Genomic DNA, 27,142 nt, shown 5'->3' with positions numbered 1-27,142 from the left:
TGCCACTCTGGTTGCAGAGAGCTTATGGTAATTGAGTGTGTTTGGGGGGGGGATTTTGCTTCACCTTGATCTGTTCAAAACAATAATTTGGAAACACTGACACAAGTAATGTTTCTCCCAAATTTGGTGAAAATTCATCCTGATGGGTGCTCCCCCCCCCCCCCCTTCTTTTTTTTCTAGTTATTTTGTTCACACAGACACAAACACACATAGGAGTGATTACAGCATCAGCATTTCACAGGGTCATTGGGACCTGAAATTTAGGAATTTAGGAACTGTAATAATAAAGAGATGGTTTGATATTAACAAATTATCATTAAATTTGTCAAAAACTAAATTAATGTTATTTGGAAATTATAAAAAAGACATACAAATTCAGCTAAATATACAAGAGGTAAACATAGAATTTGTCAAAGAAAATACATTTTTAGGTGTCATTATTGATGAAAAAATTGGAAAGCTCATATTCAACATGTTCAAAAGGAAGCATCAAAGGGTATTGCAGTATTAAATAACACAAAGCATGTTCTTGATTGCAAAGCACTACATACTTTGTATTGTTCACTGATTTCACCCTACCTGACTTACTGTGCTGAAGTTTGGGGCAACAGTTATTACTACAGTGGAGCAACAATTATAACTACAGTGCAACCATTATTCATTCTTCAAAAAAGACTTTTGGCATTGACTCTACTGGTGGTTGGCTCTCACTGCGGTATTGTATCACTTCCTGTTCCGCAGCACAGCGGTGTTTTTCTGTATCTGTTAGCTGTTAAATCTGTGCAGTTAGATTGATCTAGTTAACTAGATAACGATTTGTTTCCCAGTGTAATCTTCACGTGCTTTAACTAAAGCACTCCCTCTGCTGAATCACCTCTAAATTATTTACACATTATTCACTTTGTGTGTTTTTAGGAATCCGCTAGGTTAGCGCAGCTACTAGCTCTTAGCCGGTTTAGCATGGCGGCTTCTCCTGTCTCTCCCGCACTTTTCTGCTCTGGGTGTGAAATGTTTAGTTATTCCTCGACCTCGTTTAGCAGTAATGGTACTTGTAATAACTGTAGCTTATTCGTAGCTTTGGAGGCCAGGCTGGGCGAATTGGAGACTCGGCTCCGCACCGTGGAAAATCCTACAGCTAGCCAGGCCCCTGTAGTCGGTGCGGACCAAGGTAGCTTAGCCACCGTTAGTTCCCCTCCAGCAGATCCTGACCAGCCAGGAAAGCAGGCCAACTGGGTGACTGTGAGGAGGAAGCGTAGTCCTAAACACAAGCCCCCTGTACACCTCCAACCCGTTCACATCTCTAACTGTTTTTCCCCACTCGGCGACACACCCGCCGAGGAACAAACTCTGGTTATTGGCGACTATGTTTTGAGAAATGTGAAGTTAGCGACACCAGCAACCATAGTCAATTGTCTTCCTGGGGCCAGAGCAGGCGACACTGAAGGAAATTTGAAACTGCTGGCTAAGGCTAAGCGTAAATTTGGTAAGATTGTAATTCACGTCGGCAGTAATGACACCCGGTTACGCCAATCGGAGGTCACTAAAATTAACATGGAATCGGTATGTAACTTTGCAAAAACAATGTCGGACTCCGTAGTTTTCTCTGGGCCCCTCCCCAATCGGACCGGGAGTGACATGTTTAGCCGCATGTTCTCCCTGAATTGCTGGCTGTCTGAGTGGTGTCCAAAAAATGAGGTGGGCTTCATAGATAATTGGCAAAGCTTCTGGGGAAAACTTGGTCTTGTTAGGAGAGACGGCATCCATCCCACTTTGGATGGAGCAGCTCTCATTTCTAGAAATCTGGCCAATTTTCTTAAATCCTCCAAACAGTGACTATCCAGGGTTGGGACCAGGAAGCAGAGTTGTAGTCTTACACACCTCTCTGCAGCTTCTCTCCCCCTGCCAACCCCTCATTACCCCATCCCCGTAGAGACGGTGCCTCCTCCCAGACCACCAATAACCAGCAAAAATCTATTTAAGCATAAAAATTCAAAAAGAAAAAATAATATAGCACCTTCAACTGCACCACAGACTAAAACAGTTAAATGTGGTCTATTAAACATTAGATCTCTCTCTTCAAAGTCCCTGTTAGTAAATGATATAATAACTGATCAACATATTGATTTATTCTGCCTTACAGAAACCTTGTTACAGCAGGATGAATATGTTAGTTTAAATGAGTCAACACCCCCGAGTCACACTAACTGCCAGAACGCTCGTAGCACAGGCCAAGGCGGAGGATTAGCAGAAATCTTCCACTCCAGCTTATTAATTAATCAAAAACCCAGACAGAGCTTTAATTCATTTGAAAGCTTAACTCTTAGTCTTGTCCATCCAAATTGGAAGTCAAAAAAATCCAGTTTTATTTGTTGTTATCTATCGTCCACCTGGTCGTTACTGTGAGTTTCTCTGTGAATTTTCGGACCTTTTGTCTGACTTAGTGCTTAGCTCAGATAAGATAATTATAGTGGGCGATTTTAACATCCACACAGATGCTGAGAATGACAGCCTCAACACTGCATTTAATCTATTATTAGACTCAATTGGCTTTGCTCAAAATGTAAATGAGTCCACCCACCACTTTAATCATACCTTAGATCTTGTTCTGACTTATGGTATGGAAATTGAAGACTTAACAGTATTCCGTGAAAACCCCCTTCTGTCTGATCATTTCTTAATAACATTTACATTTTCTCTGATGGACTACCCAGCAGTGGGGAATAAGTTTCATTACAGTAGAAGTCTTTCAGAAAGCGCTGTAACTAGGTTTAAGGATATGATTCCTTCTTTACTGTTGTGAAGGTGTAGGAACACAGACCCACAACAGGGGGCGTTAAATGAACGGGCAATGGATAAGCCAAACAGTAACAATTTAATGTTGTAGTGCACAACGAAATACAGACAATCACAGTTTAGGTACCACCGAATTACAGATTTGAGTGACGTGTGGGCAGGCTTGAGGATAGGAGACATCCGTCCTGAGCCAAGCCGGATCCCACACGGCCTTCACCGCCAACAGATCTGAAGAACACCGGAGCCGCCAAGTCCTGGGTCCCCAGGTGGTCACCGTCTCCAGCTGTCAGACCTGGTACTGCTGGCAGAGAACAGAAAAACTAGTGATGAGTGTGAATTCGCACAATCAGTAATCCCACAGTCTGTATTCTTTTGGGAGGGAGCACCTCCACCTCCAATCACACACTCGTGCAGCTCCTGTCTAACCACTTATCTGGATGGAGTGTGGAGCGAAGCCGTCGCTGATCACACCTAACGCCAATCCAACGGATAAGGAACACCACAGGAATACGGCTGCAAAAAGAGTCCAGACTATAATGCAGGTTCACGTTTAGCAGAGAAATTACCTTTTCTGATAGCTGATTTCTCGGCGGGGAGGTGGAGTTGCAGTCCGGCTTTTATGGTGGTGGTGATGTGATGTGGATGAGTGACAGCTGGTGCTGATAACGAGTGACAGCTGTCACTCCCGGTTGCTATGACACCCTCTCATGCTTGAAGCCCGCACTTCAAGCAGGGTGCCATCTGGTGGTGGTGGGCCAGCAGTACCTCCTCTTCAGCGGCCCACACAACAGGACCCCCCCCCTCAACGGGCGCCTCCTGGCCCCCGACCAGGCTTGTCCGGGTGCCGGGCGTAGAAATGGATGAAGCTCCTCTTCACCCAGGAGCGTTCTTCGGGTCAGTATCCTTCCCAGTCCACCAAATACTGGAATCCCCAGCCCTTTTGACGAACGTCCAGGAGCCGGCGCACAGTCCAAGCCGGCTCCCCGTCGATGATCCAGGCAGGCAGCGGCGCCGGTCCAGGGGCACAGAGGGGAGAGGTGTGGCAGGGTTTGAGTCTGGAGACGTGGAATACCGGCTGTATCCGCAGTGAAGCTGGCACCTTAATTAATTAGTTATTAATTAATTATTAATTAGTAATTAAACCATTACTTAAAAAGCCATCACTTGACCCAGCTATCTTAGCTAATTATAGGCCAATCTCCAACCTTCCTTTTCTCTCAAAAATTCTTGAAAGGGTAGTTGTAAAACAGCTAACTGATCATCTGCAGAGGAATGGTCTATTTGAAGAGTTTCAGTCAGGTTTTAGAATTCATCATAGTACAGAAACAGCATTAGTGAAGGTTACAAATGATTTTCTTATGACCTCAGACAGTGGACTCATCTCTGTGCTTGTTCTGTTAGACCTCAGTGCTGCTTTTGATACTGTTGACCATAAAATTTTATTACAGAGATTAGAGCATGCCATAGGTATTAAAGGCACTGCGCTGTGGTGGTTTGAATCATATTTATCTAATAGATTACAATTTGTTCATGTAAATGGGGAATCTTCTTCACAGACTAAGGTTAACTGTGGAGTTCCACAAGGTTCTGTGCTAGGACCAATTTCATTCACTTTATACATGCTTCCCTTAGGCAGTATTATTAGACAGCATTGCTTAATTTTTCATTGTTACGCAGATGATACCCAGCTTTATCTATCCATGAAGCCAACTCAGATAAAACTGAAGTTATTGTACTTGGCCCCACAAATCTTAGAAACATGGTGTCTAACCAGATCCTTACTCTGGATGGCATTACCCTGACCTCTAGTAATACTGTGAGAAATCTTGGAGTCATTTTTGATCAGGATATGTCATTCAATGCGCATATTAAACAAATATGTAGGACTGCTTTTTTGCATTTGCGCAATATCTCTAAAATTAGCAAGGTCTTGTCTCAGAGTGATGCTGAAAAACTAATTCATGCATTTATTTCCTCTAGGCTGGACTATTGTAATTCATTATTATCAGGTTGTCCTAAAACTTCCCTGAAAAGCCTTCAGTTAATTCAAAATGCTGCAGCTAGAGTACTGACAGGGACTAGAAGGAGAGAACATATTTCACCCATATTGGCCTCTCTTCATTGGCTTCCTGTTAATTCTAGAATAGAATTTAAAATTCTTCTTCTTACTTATAAGGTTTTGAATAATCAGGTCCCATCTTATCTTAGGGACCTCATAGTACCATATCACCCCAATAGAGCACTTCGCTCTCAAACTGCAGGCTTACTTGTAGTTCCTAGGGTTTGTAAGAGTAGAATGGGAGGCAGAGCCTTCAGCTTTCAGGCTCCTCTCCTCTGGAACCAGCTCCCAATTCGGATCAGGGAGAAGACACCCTCTCTACTTTTAAGATTAGGCTTAAAACTTTCCTTTTTGCTAAAGCTTATAGTTAGGGCTGGATCAGGTGACCCTGAACCATCCCTTAGTTATGTTGCTATAGACTTAGAATGCTGGGGGGTTCCCATGATGCACTGAGTGTTTCTTTCTCTTTTTGCTCTGTATGCACCACTCTGCATTGAATCATTAGTGATTGATCTCTGCTCCCCTCCACAGCATGTCTTTTTCCTGGTTCTCTCCCTCAGCCCCAACCAGTCCCAGCAGAAGACTGCCCCTCCCTGAGCCTGGTTCTGCTGGAGGTTTCTTCCTGTTAAAAGGGAGTTTTTCCTTCCCACTGTCGCCAAGTGCTTGCTCACAGGGGGTCGTTTTGACCGTTGGGGTTTTTACGTAATTATTGTATGGCTTTGCCTTACAATATAAAGCACCTTGGGGCAACTGTTTGTTGTGATTTGGCGCTATATAAATAAAATTGATTTGATTTGATTTGATTTGAAAAAACAGCATTAAGAACAATTCATAATGCAGGTTATCGTGACCACACCAACCCATTGTTCATTAAATCTCAAATATTAAAACTACACAATATGATTTTGTTCAAGACTGTTCAATTAATGTACAAAGTGAAAAATAAACAAGTGCCCTTTCGAATTTAAGAACTGTTTACTGAGAGAGAGGGAAAATATAATTTACAGGGCTTGTATAATTTGAAATTGCTGGTGCTCGGACGACCAGGAAAGGTTTCTGTGTCTCCATGTGTAGCCCTAGAATATGGAAAACCTGACGGAGGGACTCAAACGATGTCCAAATATCACTCAGTTTAAAAATCAGTATAAAGACATGATGTTTTCAAGATATGTATCTGCTGAAGAAGGATGAGTTTTGTGTGTTGCCCATTGTAAATGTAAATTTGTTTGGTAGCATCCGGATTGTGTCCCTTAAGTTGAAGAGATTGAAGTGGTTGAAGATGGAGTGGGAATAGATGGGGTTTTTTACCCCCCATGCATTGTAAATCCATTTTCTTTCTTTGTTGTAAGTTTTTTTGTTGTTGTTTTTGACTGTGTGTGCTTGAATAAATTCATTCATTCATTCATTCAAATCTGTCTGGAGTGTAGGCACATTTCTGTCTATCTCTCTCTCTTTATCTATCTATCTATCTATCTATCTATCTATCTGTAAAGATAAACAGTGTGTGATTTTGAGAATGTTGCTGAAACATTTCATTATTTAAGAAACATTTCCCATTTATAATCATTGATACTTATGGTCATTTGAAATGCTTTATTTCTCTGTGTTTTGTTGTTAGATACGCTCAGATCATGATAAACTGGCTTCCGTGGAGTATTGTCTTACTGGACCAGGAGCCGACAAGCCACCAGTTAACCTCTTTAAGGTGAACCCTGACACTGGCTTCGTAACTGTCACTGCAGTCGTGGACCGTGAGCAATATCCGTATTTCAACGTAAGTCCTCTCAGTAATTTCAGTCAGAATGTTTTCTATGCATGTGGAGCAACAGAAAACACACCCGTGGTTGATTTTTACTGTTTTGGGGATCAAATGTTTTTTAAATTTTTGCCTTCAGATTCAATATCTGGATCAAATAAGGTGGAGATTTTGTATGATTTCTTCAAAACAATATAATAGTGATGAAGCAGTTGTAAAACCAACGTACTTGACAATTTTTTTTATTTCATTTACTATATCATAACTGTAATAGCTGATTGTTCCATACTACATTACACTCTTGACACCCACAAATTGCAGATGTCACATTGATAGTATGTTGCAAACCATTTGAGAAGACGGTCAAGTCACATTCAGATTATGTGTACAGTAGTTTGGATGTCATCTGACTGACAGAAAGGTTTACACTAATCTTTAAACCTGCAGGCTGAAAATATGTCAAATAAGATCTGTTGTAACTCACTTGCCTAGTCTGCTCCCATAGCATACCATCTACACTAACATTGGGTACAAAGTACTTGCCGTGAAAATAGCCTGAATGTTTTTGCCCTTTGCTCAAGCTTGATAGCCTGGAAAGACATTCTCTTGATGCAAGCGTCACCTCCTGACCATGTATTGAAGCACAGAAGCACAGAATTAGGCCAGGACTAACACACTTAAACCACCTCAGTTTTAGACTACCCATTGGACAGGTCTGACTTGCCTAGTCTGTCCCCATAACATGCCACTATTTATAATTTTTGACCAAGCAGGTTTACCATGACTGCAATCAACAGATCGTTGATCAGCCAGTTAAGCATTGGCCCCAAGGTGTGAAGAGGTAGAAACATAAAAGAGAAAGGCAGAATCACTGCTGAAGAATTACAACATTTTAAGTCGGGATACCAGTATTTGGTTCAAGATGACTATTGGCATATTTTAGACATCACCGTTGCACCGAGAACTAACAGAGAAGTTTTTGTTGTTGTCGTTGTCGCTCTTGTTGATTTAAGTATTCACAGTTGTGAATCTCACACCATCTGGCAGTCCGTGACTCACTCAAGAGGTCGGTTTCAGCAGAGTTCCGGTTTAGGGCACAATGTAAACACACCACAAGTATAGACAACAAGACAACATCGAGGCACAGCAGAAGGTCATCACAGGTGCTACACCTCCTCTAGATAACCCTCTCAATTTGAGAGAACGTGTCATTATTATAATCGCTTGTGAAGTCGCTGAATCAGCGCCATCCACATCCTTGCTAGGAATTGTTTACATGGCTTTGAAACACCAGAACTCTGCTGGCACCACGGTGCATTCTGGGAAGTGTAGGGGGATTATGAGAAATGTTAAAGTACCGAATGGACAAAACTCAGCAGGGTACTCTAAAGCTTTGCTTTGTGAGATGTAGCATGTCCATAGTGTACCCCAGCTCATGCCCTATGACTGCTGGGGTAGGCTCCAGCCCTCCATGACCCTTAATTGGGTATAGAAGATGGATGGATGGATGTTCCATTCTGTTTTTTTTTTTGGTTTGTTTGTTTGTTTGTTTATTGTCATAGATGAAGTTTAAAAAAAATACAAATATTAGCTTCTGCATACCTGTACCTAATTGTGTATCTATTCCTTATATCATTCACATAGCTAACAGGATGTGCTAGGTACCGAAATGGGACTCCAGCAGAGGAAAATATTCCACTAATGGTCTATATTGTGGATATTAATGACAACGCTCCTTATTTTGAGCTGCATGTTGGAAGCGTCACAGAAGTCAGCAAACCAGGTACTTGAACAGCAACAGTTACAGATTTCACTATTTTAAAAAGTTTAGAAGTTGTTTGTCCTGTTTACATTTTACACGGGGTGTCATGAGATGGGTACCAATGTAATGGTGTTGTCTCAAATGAACAGTAAACTTGAACTTACTAAATAAAATCACACATGCGCGGCCGCTTTTAATATATAGATGATTCCCTGCTGGAATGGTGTGTAAGTCCAGAATGTAATCATAACATTGTTCAGTGTTGTTTGCTAATATCTGTAGTTTTTCCAAAAAATATTAGTTCTATCAACTTTCTGTTTTGGCAGCATTCATCTTTGACCCAAAATACATACGCATACCAGACAGCAAATGTCAACTCTCCCCAGTTTGTCCATGATCGAAGTTATACACATGCATGCATGCACATCAAAGCACTACGCTTTTCACTCATGGTAACTGCAACATGACAATTAACTAAACTGACTAAACCAGTTGAACTACAAAACACAATAAATCAGTAACACTAACAACACTGTTAAACTAACATGAACCACAATAACAACATTAAAACCCCAAACTGCCATGGTGCATTGCAACACTACATCCATTGTTCATTGTTGTTAGCTATTATTGCAAATTTTTCCAAAGATATTAGTCCTGTCAACTTTCCATTTTTGCAGCATTCATCCTTGACCCAAAATACACAAGCATGCCAAACAGCAAATGTCAGCTCTCCCCAGTTTCTCAGTGATCAAAGCCATACACACGCATACACGCACACAGAGGCTACTTGGTTATTATAATATAGAATAGTAAGAATACTCTATGAAGAGTAGATGAGCTGATTAGATTGTTCCAAAGATTTGTATTTTCAAATTACACATTAACTTAATCATTTCCACTTACTGTGGTTTTGTGTTGTGATCCTCTGCAGGAACCCATGTTATGCACATTGTAGGGAAAGATAAGGATCAAGAAGGAACAATTAATTCAGAGATCTCCTACTCCATCATTAGTCAAGAGCCAGCAGGAACTGGAGAAATGTTTAGCATAAATGCAAAGACAGGGGAACTGATGGTTAAAGAGCCCACACTGGACAGAGAGGTAATCCCTCAACAAATCATCGTTTTAAAAAACAGTCAGTGCAAATCACAAACTTTTTGCCAATACGTTGCTGTAAATTTTTGAAAAATGTCATTCAAATGTTACACTGTTAATAGCCTATGTTAGATTAGAATACTCCCTCAGGAAATTGAAGTTCCAGCACTATATAGGAGCACACAGGGTAAGAAGCACACAGAGAATCAAAAGTGAAAGTAAGAAAAAAAAAAGCAGTTTGCAAATATACGTAAATATAAATACACAAATATAAATACCAGGCATACTGATCAATACTGGTTTACTGGCTACTACTGTTCCTCTACTTCCCGTCCTCTGTCTTCCTGTTACTCCTCCTCCTTTTAAATGAAACAAAAAAAATCATATTTTCCATCTGCATCAGATGCTCAAAGTGCTTTACATATCGATGCCTCACATTCACCCAATGTGAGGTTGCTGCCATGCAAGGGGGCAAACTGTGGCAAGGTGCCCACAACACACCGGGAGCAACTAGGGGATTAAGGACCTTGCCCAAGGGCCCTTAGTGATTTTCCAAGTCAGGCTGGGATTTGAACCAAGGATCCTCTGTTCCAAAGCCCAACATTTAACCACTAGACTATCACTTCCTATATACGTATATACACTAAAAAAAAATATAAACGCAACACTTTTGGTTTTGCTCCCATTTTGTATGAGATGAACTCAAAGATCTAAAACTTTTTCCACATACACAATATCACCATTTCCCTCAAATATAGTTCACAAACCAGTCTAAATCTGTGATAGTGAGCACATCTCCTTTGCTGAGATAATCCATCCCACCTCACAGGTGTGCCATATCAAGATGCTGATTAGACACCATGATTAGTACACAGGTGTGCTTTAGACTGTCCACAATAAAAGGCCACTCTGAAAGGTGCAGTTTTGTTTTATTTGGGGGGGATACCAGTCAGTATCTGGTGTGACCACCATTTGCCTCATGCAGTCCAACACATCTCCTTCGCATAGAGTTGATCAGGTTGTCAATTGTGGCCTGTGGAATGTTGGTCCACTCCTCTTCAATGGCTGTGCGAAGTTGCTGGATATTGGCAGGAACTGGTACACGCTGTCGTATACGTCGGTCCAGAGCATCCCAAACATGCTCAATGGGTGACATGTCCGGTGAGTATGCCGGCCATGCAAGAACTGGGACATTTTCAGCTTCCAAGAATTATGTACAGATCCTTGCAACATGAGGCGATGTTCTTGGATGTATGGCACAACAATGGGCCTCAGGATCTTGTCACGGTATCTCTGTGCATTAAAAATGCCATCAATAAAATGCACCTGTGTTGATTGATTGCGAGCTCTTGCTTGCCTCTACTGGTGGTTGGCTCTCACTGCGGTATTGTATCACTTCCTGTTCCGGAGCACAGCGGTGTTTTGCTGTATCTGTTAGCTGTTTAATCTGTGCAGTTAGATTGATCTAGTTAACGATTTGTTTCACAGTGTAATCTTCACGTGCCTTAACTAAAGCACTCCCTCTGCTGAATCACCTCTAAATTATTTACACATTATTCACTTTGTGTGTTTTTTAAGAATCCACTAGCTTAGCGCAGCTACTAGCTCTTAGCCGGTTTAGCATGGCAGCTTCTCCTGTCTCTCCTGCACTTTTCTGCTCTGGGTGTGAAATGTTTAGTTATTCCTTGGCCTCCTTTAGCAGTAATGGTACTTGTAATAAGTGTAGCTTATTCGTAGCTTTGGAGGCCAGGCTGGGCGAATTGGAGACTCGGCTCCGCACCTTGTAAAATCCTACAGCTAGCCAGGCCCCTGTAGTCGGTGCGGACCAAGGTAGCTTAGCCGCCGTTAGTTTCCCTCTGGCAGATCACGAGCAGCCGGGAAAGCAGGCCGACTGGGTGACTATGAGGAGGAAGCGTAGTTCTAAACACAAGCCCCGTGTACACCGCCAACCCGTTCACATTTCTAACCGTTTTTCCCCACTCTACAACACACCCGCCGAGGATCAAACTCTGGTTACTGGCGACTCTGTTTTGAGAAATGTGAAGTTAGCGACACCAGCAATCATAGTCAATTGTCTTCCGGGGGCCAGAGCAGGCGACATTGAAGGAAATTTTAAACTGCTGGCTAAGGCTAAGCGTAAATTTGGTAAGATTGTAATTCACGTCGACAGTAATGACATCCGGTTACGCCAATCGGAGGTCACTAAAATTAACATTGAATCGGTGTGTAACTTTGCAAAAACAATGTCGGACTCTGTAGTTTTCTCTGGGCCCCTCCCCAATTGGACCGGGAGTGACATGTTTAGCCGCATGTTCTCCCTGAATTGCTGGCTGTCTGAGTGGTGTCCAAAAAATGAGGTGGGCTTCATAGATAATTGGCAAAGCTTCTGGGGAAAACCTGGTCTTGTTAGGAGAGACGGCATCCATCCCACTTTGGATGGAGCAGCTCTCATTTCTAAAAATCTGGCCAATTTTCTTAAATCCTCCAAACAGTGACTATCCAGGGTTGGGACCAGGAAGCAGAGTTGTAGTCTTACACATCTCTCTGCAGCTTCTCTCCCCCTGCCATCCCCTCATTACCCCATCCCCGTAGAGACGGTGCCTGCTCCCAGACCACCAATAACCAGCAAAAATCTATTTAAGCATAAAAATTCAAAAAGAAAAAATAATATAGCACCTTCAACTGCACCACAGACTAAAACAGTTAAATGTGGTCTATTAAACATTAGGTCTCTCTCTTCTAAGTCCCTGTTAGTAAATGATATAATAATTGATCAACATATTGATTTATTCTGCCTTACAGAAACCTGGTTACAGCAGGATGAATATGTCAGTTTAAATGAGTCAACACCCCCGAGTCACACTAACTGCCAGAATGCTCGTAGCACGGGCCGAGGCGGAGGATTAGCAGCAATCTTCCATTCCAGCTTATTAATTAATCAAAAACCCAGACAGAGCTTTAATTCATTTGAAAGCTTGACTCTTAGTCTTGTCCATCCAAATTGGAAGTCCCAAAAACCAGTTTATTTATTACCTATCGTCCACCTGGTCGTTACTGTGAGTTTCTCTGTGAATTTTCAGACCTTTTGTCTGACATAGTGCTTAGCTCAGATAAGATAATTATAGTGGGCGATTTTAACATCCACACAGATGCTGAGAATGACAGCCTCAACACTGCATTTAATCTATTATTAGACTCAATTGGCTTTGCTCAAAATGTAAATGAGTCCACCCACCACTTTAAGCATATCTTAGATCTTGTTCTGACTTATGGTATGGAAATTGAAGACTTAACAGTATTCCCTGAAAACTCCCTTCTGTCTGATCATTTCTTAATAACATTTACATTTACTCTGATGGACTACCCAGCAGTGGGGAATAAGTTTCATTACACTAGAAGTCTTTCAGAAAGCGCTGTAACTAGGTTTAAGGATATGATTCCTTCTTTATGTTCTCTAATGCCATATACCAACACAGTGCAGAGTAGCTACCTAAACTCTGTAAGTGAGATAGAGTATCTTTTCAATAGTTTTACATCCTCATTGAAGACAACTTTGGATGCTGTAGCTCCTCTGAAAGAGAGCTTTAAATCAGAAGTGCCTGACTCCGTGGTATAACTCACAAACTCGCAGCTTAAAGCAGATAACCCATAAGTTGGAGAGGAAATGGCGTCTCACTAATTTAGAAGATCTTCACTTAGCTTGGAAAAAGAGTCTGTTGCTCTATAAAAAAGCCCTCCGTAAAGCTAGGACATCTTACTACTCATCACTAATTGAAGAAAATAAGAACAACCCCAGGTTTCTTTTCAGCACGGTAGCCAGGCTGACAAAGAGTCAGAGCTCTATTGAGCCGAGTATTCCTCTAACTTTAACTAGTAATGACTTCATGACTTTCTTTGCTAATCCCAAAGACGTATCGTTATCTTTGGCTGCTTTCAGTGATGCCGGTATTTGGTTAGACTCTTTCTCTCCAATTGTTCTGTCTGAGTTATTTTCATTAGTTACTTCATCCAAACCATCAACATGTCTATTAGACCCCATTCCTACCAGGCTGCTCAAGGAAGCCCTACCATTATTTAATGCTTCGATCTTAAATATGATCAATCTATCTTTATTAGTTGGCTATGTACCACAGGCTTTTAAGGTGGCAGTAATTAAACCATTACTTAAAAAGCCATCACTTGACCCAGCTATCTTAGCTAATTATAGGCCAATCTCCAACCTTCCTTTTCTCTCAAAAATTCTTGAAAGGGTAGTTGTAAAACAGCTAACTGAGGAATGGTCTATTTGAAGAGTTTCAGTCAGGCTTTAGAATTCATCATAGTACAGAAACAGCATTAGTGAAGGTTACAAATGATCTTCTTATGGCCTCAGACAGTGGACTCATCTCTGTGCTTGTTCTGTTAGACCTCAGTGCTGCTTTTGATACTGTTGACCATAAAATTTTATTACAGAGATTAGAGCATGCCATAGGTATTAAAGGCACTGCGCTGCGGTGGTTTGAATCATATTTATCTAATAGATTACAATTTGTTCATGTAAATGGGGAATCTTCTTCACAAACTAAGGTTAATTATGGAGTTCCACAAGGTTCTGTGCTAGGACCAATTTTATTCACTTTATACATGCTTCCCTTAGGCAGTATTATTAGACGGCATTGCTTAAATTTTCATTGTTACGCAGATACCCAGCTTTATCTATCCATGAAGCCAGAGGACACACACCAATTAGCTAAACTGCAGGATTGTCTTACAGACATAAAGACATGGATGACCTATAATTTCCTGCTTTTAAACTCAGATAAAACTGAAGTTATTGTACTTGGCCCCACAAATCTTAGAAACATGGTGTCTAACCAGATCCTTACTCTGGATGGCATTACCCTGACCACTAGTAATACTGTGAGAAATCTTGGAGTCATTTTTGATCAGGATATGTCATTCAATGCGCATATTAAACAAATATGTATTTTGCATTTACGCAATATCTCTAAAATTAGAAAGGTCTTGTCTCAGAGTGATGCTGAAAAACTAATTCATGCATTTATTTCCTCTAGGCTGAACTATTGTAATTCATTATTATCAGGTTGTCCTAAAAGTTCCCTGAAAAGCCTTCCGTTAATTCAAAATGCTGCACCTAGAGTACTAACGGGGACTAGAAGGAGAGAGCATATCTCACCCATATTGGCCTCTCTTCATTGGCTTCCTGTTAATTCTAGAATAGAATTTAAAATTCTTCTTCTTACTTATAAGGTTTTGAATAATTAGGTCCCATCTTATCTTAGGGACCTCATAGTACCATATCACCCCAATAGAGTGCTTCGCTCTCAGACTGCAGGCTTACTTGTAGTTACTAGGGTTTGTAAGAGTAGAATGGGAGGCAGAGCCTTCAGCTTTCAGGCTCCTCTCCTGAGGAACCAGCTCCCAATTCAGATCAGGGAGACAGACACCCTCTCTACTTTTAAGATTAGGCTTAAAACGTTCCTTTTTGCTAAAGCTTATAGTTAGGGCTGGATCAGGTGACCCTGAACCATCCCTTAGTTATACTGCTATAGACTTAGACTGCTGGGGGGTTCCCATGATGCACTGAGTGTTTCTTTCTCTTTTTGCTCTGTATGCACCACTCTGCATTTAATCATTAGTGATTGATCTCTGCTCGCCTCCACAGCATGTCTTTTTCCTGGTTCTCTCCCTCAGCCCCAACCAGTCCCAGCAGAAGACTGCCTCTCCCTGAGCCTGGTTCTGCTGGAGGTTTCTTCCTGTTAAAAGGGAGTTTTTCCTTCCCACTGTCGCCAAGTGCTTGCCCACAGGGGGTCGTTTTGACCGTTGGGGTTTTTACGTAATTATTGTATGGCCTTGCCTTACAATATAAAGCACCTTGGGGCAACTGTTTGTTGTGATTTGGCGCTATATAAATAAAATTGATTGAATTGATTGATTGATTCTTTATCCATAACAGACGCCTGCCTATACCATAACCCCACCGCCACCATGGGCCACTCGATCCACAACATTGACATCAGAAAACCACTCACCCACACGACGCCACACACGCTGTCTGCCATCTGCCCTGAACAGTGTGAACCGGGATTCATCCGTGAAGAGAACACCTCTCCAACGTGCCAAACGCCAGCGAATATGAACATTTGCCCACTCAAGTCGGTTACGATGATGAACTGGAGTCAGGTCGAGACCCCGATGAGGACGACGAGCATGCAGATGAGCTTCCCTGAGACGGTTTCTGACAGTTTGTGCAGAAATTCTTTGGTTATGCAAACCGATTGTTTCAGCAGCTGTCCAAGTGGCTGGTCTCAGACGATCTTGGAGGTGAACATGCTGGATGTGGAGGTCCTGGGCTGGTGTGGTTACACGTGGTCTGCGGTTGTGTTGCTGGTTGGATGTACTGCCAAATTCTCTGAAACACCTTTGGAGACGGATTATGATAGAGAAATGAACATTCAATACACGAGCAACAGCTCTGGTTGACATTCCTGCTGTCAGCATGCCAATTGCACGCTCCCTCAAATCTTGCGATATCTGTGGCATTGTCCTGTGTGATAAAACTGCACCTTTCAGAGTGGCCTTTTATTGTGGGCAGTCTAAGGCACACCTGTGCACTAATCATGGTGTCTAATCAGCATCTTGATATGGCACACCTGTGAGGTGGGATGGATTATCTCAGCAAAGAAGTGCTCACTCTCACAGATTTAGACTGGTTTGTGAACAATATTTGAGGGAAATGGTGATATTGTGTATGTGGAAAAACTTTTAGCTCTTTGAGTTAATCTCATACAAAATGGGAGCAAAACCAAAAGTGTTGCGTTTATATTTTTGTTGAGTGTATATATTTGCACCTTGGTTAGCTGACGGACACCTTGCCTGGCATCTTTTATACCCCCCGTCACACATAGCTGGAATCACGCAGAGTGCCGTCGGAGTTATGAATTGGCGCACATCCGAAGAGTGTCGGATTTCAGTTCCAAAACATTCTGACAGCCATCTGTGGAAGTCGACACAGTTGGTCAAGATCAGCCGGCAGCCCCGAGTGTGACGCACATGTTCAGAATTCTCTGGGCGCCATCGAGATGGGACACCTATCCGACGGCGGTCCATGTGTTATCTGAGGACCACAATTTACATATTCCAATGGCGGAAAAACGGGATCCAAAAGGATTTGAGCACATATGAGGGAACCTCGGGATGAATCTGGCATGGTATGTCTGCAGGTATGACCTGCAGTGTCACGTATAATAATGCCAACACCTACATCCAACACACACACATACACACACACACACACACACACACACACACACACACACACACACACACACACACACACACACACACACACACACACACACACACACACACACACACACACCCCGGGCAGTCTGCAGCGCCTTTTATGTCAGGACACACTGGGCTCTGTGATGTTGGTACTGTGGAGAATGACCACAGCTATGTTAACCTCTTTGAGCATCTCATCTGATGGGACTCTCAGTGAACATGGGGAGTCAGGTTGGCGGTCAGAAACAAATAAATTCCCCAAGGATGTGCAGATAATGAGTAATTACTTTCATGGTTTTCATCTGACAGACTCATGACAGCTACAAACTCATTGTACAAGGAGTTGATATGGGAGGAGCACCGGGAGGACTGACAGGCACAGGGACTGTAGAGATCAAAGTCTTGGACATCAATGACAATGTGCCCACTCTGAAAGATTCTGCGGTGAGCAAACACACACACACACACACACACACACACACACACACACACACACACACACACACACACACACATACAGCCACCAGGACAGCTACATTCATTTCTGCTCTGCGGTGGAGAAAAATGGGGCCATGCAATTCCTGGAATAGCTGCTTGAGGCAGGATCCAAAAGCAAGTCACTCCTCATAGCTCTCCATATTAAACTTTACATCTGAAATAAACATGTTTACATCTTGGTAGAAAATGGTCTTGGACTCTGTAGCTAGTTTCCCCCTTCACAAAAATTCTTCAGAGATCTTTTTTAATAACTCATCAGTTAGTGATATGGGTGCCTTGCGGTTGCATCACAGCAAGGAGGTCCTGGGATCACTTTCCACCTGGTCCTTTCTGTGTCTAGTTTGGATGTTCTCCCTGTATTTGTGTGGGTTCCCGCCGGGTGCTTCGGCACTCAAGTCAAGTCTGGAAGCATGCGCTTCACTACATGGGCAACCACACAGTTAGATAACTGGTCCATCCCGACATCTCTAAAACAGCCATCTGTATACCACAGTTAGGCAAAACGTACGTGTCCTCTTGGCCTTCTCCAGCTACTGGGGTCCTCAACACTCAGACACCTGCACGCTGGCTCATGCACAGAGAAATGGACCACATGGCCAAAATGTCAAAGCTGACACTCCCTTACAATGCAAGTGATACTTCTTATCTTAGTCTCTCCAAATAACCACACGTTTGTCACAGTCATTCCAGCAGTAGCCAAGGAACCTTCAAAGGGACCTAGTACCAAACATATTAAGGCATCACCTTCAACAGTGTCGGAGCCAGAACACATCTCTGACAAACACCAGTTTTGACTGGGAAAAATGCAGATGTAGCGCTTACAGTATCTGTATATCGGGTGGCTTTGATGTCCGGTAATGTCCTGGGGATCCCACAATATTCTTAGGATGTCCCAAAGAGCTGTCTAATCACTTGAATCAAACACTTTTCAAAAAGCAACATAGGCAGTGAAGAAGCACTACCAATATTCATGATTGCATTCTGTGAGTAGACACAGGGCTAGAATGCCTTTGATGGTTGACATCTTGCATGTAAAATCAAACTCTTCCGGTCACTGTGCAGCAAGTAGCCAGAATGGAAGCATATTAAGAATAATCCTTGCAAGCACCTTCTCCAGCACAGAGAGCAGCGCGATACCCCTATAGTTGTTCCAATCCATGTGATCACCCTTTCCTTTCCAGATTGGCACAAGTCCTTTCTCCTGATCTGTAGGGATGATACATGACTGAAATAAAGATTGTTTGCAATAGCAGGAGAGCAGCTTCTCCACCCTCCTGGAGGACCTCAGCTCCAGATCCCTGGAGCTTTCAATTCAATTTCAATTTATTTACTTTAAAATAAAAATAGTAGTTGTGCACACATCCAATCCTAATTAGCCCAAGTGCAGGATAATCAAGAATAGTAGACAAAAAAAGAAAGAAAAACCGCACAGCGGTAAAGCTCCCAAAATCTATAATTGACCAATAGCAGCGTTTCGACCCTGAGGTCTTCTTCAGGCAACTATCTTCTTCTGAACAACTGAAGGTCTTCAGTTGCCTAAAGAAGACCTCAGGGTTGAAACGTTGCTTTTGGTCAATTAAAGATTTTGGGAGCTTTACCGCTGTGCGGATTTTCTTTCTTTTTTTTTTGTCAATTTATTTTGTTTATACAGTGCCGAATCATAACAAATCTGCCTCAAGTTGCTTCACACAAGTAAGGTCTAACTTTACCAACCCCTAGAGCAAGCACACAGGTGACAGTGGTAAATGATAAATGGACTGCATTTATATAGCACTTTCCATAGCTTTATAATAATGCCTCACATTCACCCTGATGTGAGGGTGCTACCATACAAGATGCTCACTACACACCAGGAGCAACTAGGGGATTAAGGACCTTGTCTGAGTGCCCTTAGTGATTTTCCGGTCAGGCTGGGATTTGAACCAAGGATCCTCTGGTCTCAATCCCAACACTTAACCACTAGACCAGACCTGGGCAAACTGCGGCCAGAGGGCCACATGCGGCCCTTTGCATGTCTCTGTCCGGCCCACATGAGGTCTGTGATTATTATTACATATATTAAAAATGTCAAGCTTGTGTGTTGCAAATCATTAGAGAGGTTTATTTAGGTATATTTAAATATCTACATATTATTACAATAATAAAAATTACCTATAAAATCTATTAAACAAGTAATTTTTTTGTAAAATTTGTAATGGGAGACAGCCAAGTTATCAATGGTGTGGCCCTCGGACATAATTCAGGTTCCCTATATGGCCCCTTGTAAAAATTAATTGCCCACCCCTGCACTAGACCATCACCTCCCCTTGGAAAAACTCCCTCTGATACTGAGGAAGAAACCTCAAGCAGACCAGACTCAAAGGGGTGACCCACTGCTTAGGCCCTTCTACCAAAAAGGTAGCTTTCCTTGCCCTCAGCTGTTTGACAGCCTTTGAGATCTCACAAACACTTGGTGGGTCACAGTTTACTGGCGAATCGGCTACAAGAACCCTGATGCCAGAAATGTCTGCCATTCCAGCAGGAGGATCAGAGATATGTAGCTGCTCAACATGACAGCACAGCAACCCTGTCCCAAAAATTTTTAGAAGGTGTTGCAGGCTGTAAATACAGGCATAGATGTATATTAACAAAAGATATGAAGTTGGCCACACAAATATGAAATATTTTGGGATCATACTGCTTTGCAAAATGCAGTATTTTTCTTCAAGACTGTGCGTGCTCATAAATATATTATTTTCACTTTAAGATACCTGCTATTTTTTGCAGTACACTGGGGCAGTGGATGAAAATACTGCTGATGTCATTGTGTTGATAATTAAAGCTTTGGATAAAGACCTTGAATGCTCACCCAATTGGCTGGCAGTGTTTAACATCACCAAAGGAAATGAGGATGGACTCTTCTCCATTGAGACAGACAAACAAAAAAATGAGGGCATCCTAAAGCTGATCAAGGTATTAATAATGATTTAACATTTTTTAATTTTGGTTGTTTTTAGTCATTATTGTGAATTATTACTCATACTGCAATTCACCAGACTGAGAATTCCTCAACCTTTGTACTGTACTTCTTGTTCCTCATTCCACCAGGCTGTGGACTTTGAAGAAGTGCAGAATCTTGATCTTGACCTGATGATAACAAATGAAGCTCCTTTTTATGAAGGTGATGCTATTAAAATGTATGTGGATGTTATTGTTGGAGAGGGTGGGGTTGCAGTTGGTGGTGCAGCAGAAGCAGGGATTGGAGTTGGTGTGGACCAGGGTGCAGGCATGGGTCTGGATCTAGGATTGGATGTAGGTGTGGATGCAGGTCTGGATGCCGGTCTGGATGCTGGTCTGGATGCTGGACTTAAACCTGAAATTGGTCTTGGCCCTGGAGTTGGTCTTAAGCCTGGATTAAGCGGTGGTCTTAAACCAAAACAGCCCAAAACAAAGCCAAAGCAAGGTGCACCAGGAAAAACATATCCAATCAAGATTGCAGTAAATAATTTACCAGAGGGTCCGGTATTCAAGCCCACCACAAAGAATGTTGCTGTGCCAGAAGATCCAAAAGATGTGCCCAAAGATGGTATAATCACAACATTTGCTGCTATTGACCCAGACACAGGAACAATGGCTGAAAATGTCAGGTAAATCAACCCTTAAGAGATAGGATGGTAAGCCAACAATGAAGCATTCACTGAATCACCAAAAAAAAAAAAAAAAATCTGTTTATGTTGCATTTGTTGTTCTTCAGCTATGCTAAAGCCTATGACCCAGACAACTGGATTACCATTGATGACAAAACTGCAGAAATTAAGATCAACAAGCTACCAGATCGAGAGTCACCATTCTTGGTAAATGGGACATACATTGCCAAGATTCTTGCCATAAGCCAAGGTAATATTACCTACATGTTCTGTCACTTTAACATGTAGAACAGCATTTAATTTCCATGTTCTAAATGGGGATAAATAGCAATACATGACATCATGAAATGGCATGAGATTGGGTTGGTACCTACAGCATGCGGTGCATGCACCTGGCAGGTGTGGGTTCAAGAACGCTCTTGTCCCACAGTACATTTGGAGTTGCAACAAGAAGGGGATCTAGATTAAAGCTTATACCAAGCAATGCAGAGCCACAGCAGATCTGCTGTGATTGCCTTGTGCAAAATGGGAGAAGCTGAAAAAAAAAAAAAAAAATTCCTGATTTACTTCCTAATCATGATGACACTTGCCATAGGTTAGCAGCTCATACTCAAAGTACTAAATATACATAATGAAATGAGACAAAGTGCACTTTGAGAGAACCAGTCAACCCAGTTTGTGACTCAGGATGTGTCAACCATATCATCATAACAGCCTGGTGTAAATCTGACAGCTTGAACACACCCAGGTGCAAAGTATGACAGTGTACAGTTACATAATGTTTTGCACTGTACAGAAAACCTTTGCCAGAATTGTGTGTGTGTGTGTGTGTGAATTCTAAATATACAATTAATTGTAAATATTTTTACAATTAATTGTATATTCTGCTTCCATTTAAACATTCAAGTTATGTGGAACTGGCTGACATAACTAGAGTAAGTTAATATTGCATTCAATTTCTTAGAGTGCAATGTCAGAACCCCTCGGTGATGGTTCAATGATGTCCAAATTTAGGTGCTTCACTGAAGAGTCTTCTTTCTAGTAAGTCCCTTCAGCTGTTCCCTTGTTTTCACTCAGGGTCGCCACAGCAAATTCCAGGTGGATCTGCATGTTGAATTGGCAGAAGTTTTGTGTTGGATGCCCTTCCTGATGCAACTTCACATGGCAGGTGGGGGGGGTGAACCAGAAACCTTCCACACTGAAACCAATAATAATAATAATTATTATTATTGTCATTACCATTATTATTATTATTATTATTATTATTATTATTATTATTATTATTATTATTAATAATAATAATAATGTTGTTGTTGTTGTCTCTCTGCTATGCCCACACACAAACACCTCGATGTCCATCTCACAAAAGTTGATTTTCTTCACTCTCTTACCCATTATTCCAGTAAAGAACCCAGGCAACAAGCGGATTTTTTTATCATATAGTTAATTTAGAGTTTTATATATATATATATATATATATATACACAAATGCCCATGAATGTGCACAGGCATGTGGTTTAGAACATGTCAGATTAATCAACAGCTAAAACGTAGTGCTATATGTATGACCAGAATCCCATTTTATTTATTTATTAATTAATTTATTTATTTGTATTTACACACATAGTAATTTTTGTTGGTGCAACAGCATTTACAGTGCATTTAAAAAGTATTCACAGCACTTCACTTTTTCTACATTTTGTAATGTTACAGCCTTGTTCCAGTTTGTTTTTGTTTTGTTTTGGTTTTTTGCCAATTATTTTCAGCATGTGATTTCTTGTTTTTTTTTTTCTATATATATCGATTTACAAACATTAAAAACAAAACTTTTTTCACATTGTCATTATGAGGTACTGTGGGTAGAATTTTGAAGAAAAAATTAATTTCATCCATTTTGGAAAAAGTCTGCAACAAAACAAAATGTGGAAAAAGTAAAGTGCTGTGAATACTTTCTAGCTGCACTGTGGAAACTTTTCTATGCACTGTTCAGGGCCCAGGATTGTATGAAACAGGTTTTACATTACTGGCCAGAGCTTTATAGCACAGAATGGATCTCCATGGTGATTTTTGTAATTTGCATGCTGTTTCAGCTGTTTTAATTCTTTTAATCTTCAGACGCAACACATAAGACGGCCACAGGGACGATAGCCATTCACGTTACTGACCACAATGACAACTGTCCCACCCTGACCACTGCCAACAGCAGTTTGTGCTCTGATGAGAAAACTGTATATGTCACCGCATTTGACGAGGACATGCCTCCCTTTGCTGATCCATTTACCTTCAGAATCATTCCTGATGGGACCACGGGAAACTGGGAAGTAGAAATCATCAATGGTAGGACAATCTGCCACACTGAAAATTGAAGTGAGAGATTGCAACTTTTAATTTTGGAAGGTCTTTGTTACACACAGCAGCACTGGTATAACAAAAAGGGTTAATGTTTTTTGTTGCAGTGTCCCCTTGTGCCTGTATGGATGTGATCAGTATAACTCAGAGTTTTTATTTGATTTTGATCAAACTTAGTGAGCTGATTGAGGTTCAAGCATGAATAAAGTGAATTGATTTTGAGAAATATTGGTTAAAGGTCAAGATCAAAAGCCAAGGTCAAAGTTTTGGCCCAATGCTGACCATCAAATCCATGTTTTTTGCTGGCGACACAATTTTTATAAATTTTCCTATGTACACCATCACAATAGATTTGAAATGCCACAGAGAAGATGTCCGTATAGTCCAGATTTTCAGCTTTAATTCTCTGGATTTAAACAAAAATAGTGTATTCACCATTCTGGAATTAGCACCATTTTTATACACAATAATTCCATTTCAGGGGTCATAAGCAACAAGACAAACAACTGGAAAGCAGTTTCATTGGGCAGGCGGTCCTGTTCCTCCATTATCTCATAGTTAACTACAACCCAGTCTCACGTTTTGTTTGTTTGTTTGTTTGTTGTTGGTGGTGCTTACCAGAGAATGATGCAATCGACAGGCGTGAAAAAGTTCACGCATGCGCACAAAGGTTCAAGGTTTGCTCATGCAAGCACACGTGATTCAAATCCATCAGGTTTTTGAAAAAAATAAAAAGGTCGGATACTTTTCTAACAGACCTCGTGTGTGTGTGTGTGTATATATATATATATATATATATATATATATATATATATATACACACACATACTGAAACAGGCTCCACTACCCTTGCAAGATCACAAGTGGAACCCACTGCAGGAAATGGATGTAAACAGATGAATTTTGGAATGTAGTTGAGCCAGATCACTCTTACTGTTACTACCCTGGTAATAACACACAGTATGCTCCTTTCCTCTGTCTCTGCAGCGACCACTGCAGCGTTTCACTCCACTGAAGCCTTGTGGCCAGGTTTACATGAGCTGCAGGTGGAGGTGGCAGATGCTCAGGGTTTGTCCTGCCCATCCAGTGAGGTTTTTAGTATTCACGTCTGTACATGTGAATACGTAAAGAGCTGTGAGTCATTCGCACGCTTGGGTGCCAAGAAAACTACAACCGAGTTCGGTGCTCCAGCCATCGGCCTCATTCTCTCTGCACTGTGCCTCCTGCTGTGTGAGTGTTTGGGGGGGAAAAAAACTTGTTCACACTCAGTTTTGTATGATGTCAAGCACACATAATGCACATTTCCACAGCAATCATCACATCATTTTTCATTATTTATATTTTACTTCTAAACTTTACTTATTTACAATGGTGCATATTGGTGCTCAACATTGTTCTTTTGTTTAAAAAAAATTCCAACTATCCCAAGAGTGGGTTGAATACATATAAACTCATTGGGGTTTTTTCTGCAGTCGTTCCTCTTCTGCTGCTATTCTGTGACTGTGGAGGAAAAAACAACATCTTTCCTGATCAGTTCAGTGATATCCCCTTTGAGACAAAAGAGCATCTCATATCTTACCACACTGAATGCAAAGGGGAGGACAAGGTGAGGTCACATGCTTGTTGTCTTTTTTGACAGATACCTTACCATTTAAATGTTAGTTCATTTTTAGACATAACCCCAGCTTCAGAGTGAGTGTTTAATAGAAACCAAATTTCAGTGTTGGCAAGAAAAGCAATGGAATACTGTGCATCTACATCAGGGGTGGGCAACTTGTTCCAGAAAGGGCCAAGAGGGTGCAGGTTTTCTTTGCAGCCACTGACTCCACCAGGTGATTTCACTGATTAACTGATTCCATCTGCTCACAGTGATATTAATCAGTGAAATCACCTGGTGGAGTCAGTGGCTGCAAAGAAAACCTGCACCCTCTTGGCCCTTTCTGGAACAAGTTGCCCACCCCTGATCTTCATCTTTTTAAAAGAGGCTGTTATTTTTCAAGACTTCAGTTAATTTCACCAACTTGTATTTTTCCAGTGAGTGTGTGTTTTTTTTTTTTTTAAAGTATGACACTCCTGTTTTACAATATGAGTGTGCATATTGAAAATACAGATGCTGCAAGCAGTCATTACTGAATATATTGTAATGACGAGGCCAATTCAGTAGATTTTTACTGCCCACTACATTACTATATGTGAATGTACATTTGGATTTGAGATCAAAACATGAATCTGAGAAGAGAGTTTATATGTTTTTTTCATGGGGATAATAGAAAACATGAAGGTGGACCACACTAGTATATGTATTAAAAGCCAAGTGGCCTCTGTGTACGTGTATCTGTGTGTTTGATCACGGAGAAACTGGGGAGAGCTGACATTGGCCGTTTGGTATGTTTATGTATTTTGTGTCAAGGATGAACACTGTGAAAAACAGTCAGCTGATAGGATGAATATATTTGGAGAAACAGATATTAGTTAACAACTATGAACATTGGATGCTGATAATTACATTCTGGACTCACATGCCATTCCAGCAGGGGGCGGTAAATCATCTATATATTAAAAGCCAAGTGGCGTCTGTATACGTGAATGCGTGTGTACGTGTGTGCATGTATATAACGTCAGTCACGGAGAAACTGTGTAGAGCCAACCTGGTCTCATGGCAAGTCGTGATTCTGCAGCACGAAATATACATTAACCTATTGGTTTGTGATATTGTGACAAAAAGTGCCTCATTTTTGTCACAGCAGCACAAACTCATTGTAATTCATTCCGTGATGGCTGCACGACATTAAAAGTGAAGCGGGGGGTCAGGGTGGTTATGGTTAGGGTGGGGGGAAAGAGTAAGATTAGGTTATGGTTAAGATTAGGATCGGGGGTAGGAGTAGGGTTAGGAATCGTGAGTTAAAAAAAACCCGGCACGAAAATTTGACTCATTTCGTCACGGGAGCAAAAAAAATATGAGACTGGGCTGGTAGAGCTGACATTTACAGTTTAGTTTGCTTATGCATTTTCAGTCAAGGATGAACGGTGCCAAAACAGAACGTTGATAGGACTAATGGTTTTAGAGAAATTATGGATATTATGTAACAAGAGTGAACAATCGACATTGATAATTACATTCTCAACTCACACGCCATTCCAGCAGGGGGCAGTAAGTTTTTTTTTTTTTTTGCAGTAGGCCATCGGGATATATTCCTAATATACATAATTTTGCACAAAGTGGAATGTTTATATTAAATATTTCCATTAAGCATTGAATTACATTTTTCCAAAAAAATTGAATTGTCGCGCATTCCCAAAGACAGTGTACAAGAGTTCCTTTAAAGTTACCACATTTATTACAAGTGTCGGGAATATTATTAGAGATATGGTGAAGTATTTCAGGAGTTATATATGTCCTTGTTAGCCATTTGTATTGAAGTAGTTTAAGTCTTGTATTTATTGTTTGTTTCTGTGCTCTTAAACATGCTTCGTGCCTTTCAGTTTCACTTATATCTTCATGCAAGTACATTTTAGATACTTAATATTTTGTTCTGTTCTTTTTAGGAAGTGCCACTCCAAAGTATCCCTCTAGTGCTTGGGGCCCAAAAGAAAGTTGAGGGAGCAAACAGCAACACCAAGCAGTCACAAATGAGGGGCACTCAAGAGACGACTACAAGTTATGGTGCATTTATGCAGAACTTTAACGAAAATAGCCAGAGTTTGCTAGAAGTCGACAATCCCACTGGGATGTATCCAAGGGATACATTCAGCCGTGGCACTGCTAGTACTACATTGTTGCAGAATTCATTTGGCATCCATAATTCTCGCAAGGCGGCTCTGTATGAAGACATCGCCTTACCTGACATATTCCTTGATGATTACTTCTCACAGGTAGAGTATTAATTTTGTATGTCTGATTTGTTTTTTGTTTT

General features: G+C 41.2%; 1 protein-coding gene across 1 annotated transcript in view; it reads left to right on the top strand.

The window, feature by feature from the left end:
• LOC117518141 overlaps positions 1–27,142 on the top strand; it is a 35,365-nt gene that overhangs the window by 1,443 nt on the left and 6,780 nt on the right. Inside the window, exons 2-12 of the mRNA XM_034179201.1 lie at positions 6,471–6,626; positions 8,253–8,391; positions 9,305–9,474; positions 17,065–17,199; positions 20,020–20,205; positions 20,341–20,879; positions 20,987–21,129; positions 22,995–23,216; positions 24,216–24,458; positions 24,701–24,834; positions 26,775–27,101. Of these exons, the coding sequence (XP_034035092.1) occupies positions 6,471–6,626; positions 8,253–8,391; positions 9,305–9,474; positions 17,065–17,199; positions 20,020–20,205; positions 20,341–20,879; positions 20,987–21,129; positions 22,995–23,216; positions 24,216–24,458; positions 24,701–24,834; positions 26,775–27,101 (2,394 nt within the window). The remainder of the gene's footprint in view (positions 1–6,470; positions 6,627–8,252; positions 8,392–9,304; positions 9,475–17,064; positions 17,200–20,019; positions 20,206–20,340; positions 20,880–20,986; positions 21,130–22,994; positions 23,217–24,215; positions 24,459–24,700; positions 24,835–26,774; positions 27,102–27,142) is intronic.

Source organism: Thalassophryne amazonica, chromosome 10, assembly GCF_902500255.1.
Source record: "Thalassophryne amazonica chromosome 10, fThaAma1.1, whole genome shotgun sequence".
Lineage (NCBI taxonomy): Eukaryota > Metazoa > Chordata > Actinopteri > Batrachoidiformes > Batrachoididae > Thalassophryne > Thalassophryne amazonica.
Note: the sequence above shows the minus strand (reverse complement) of the source record. Positions and strands in the feature narration are given on the sequence as shown.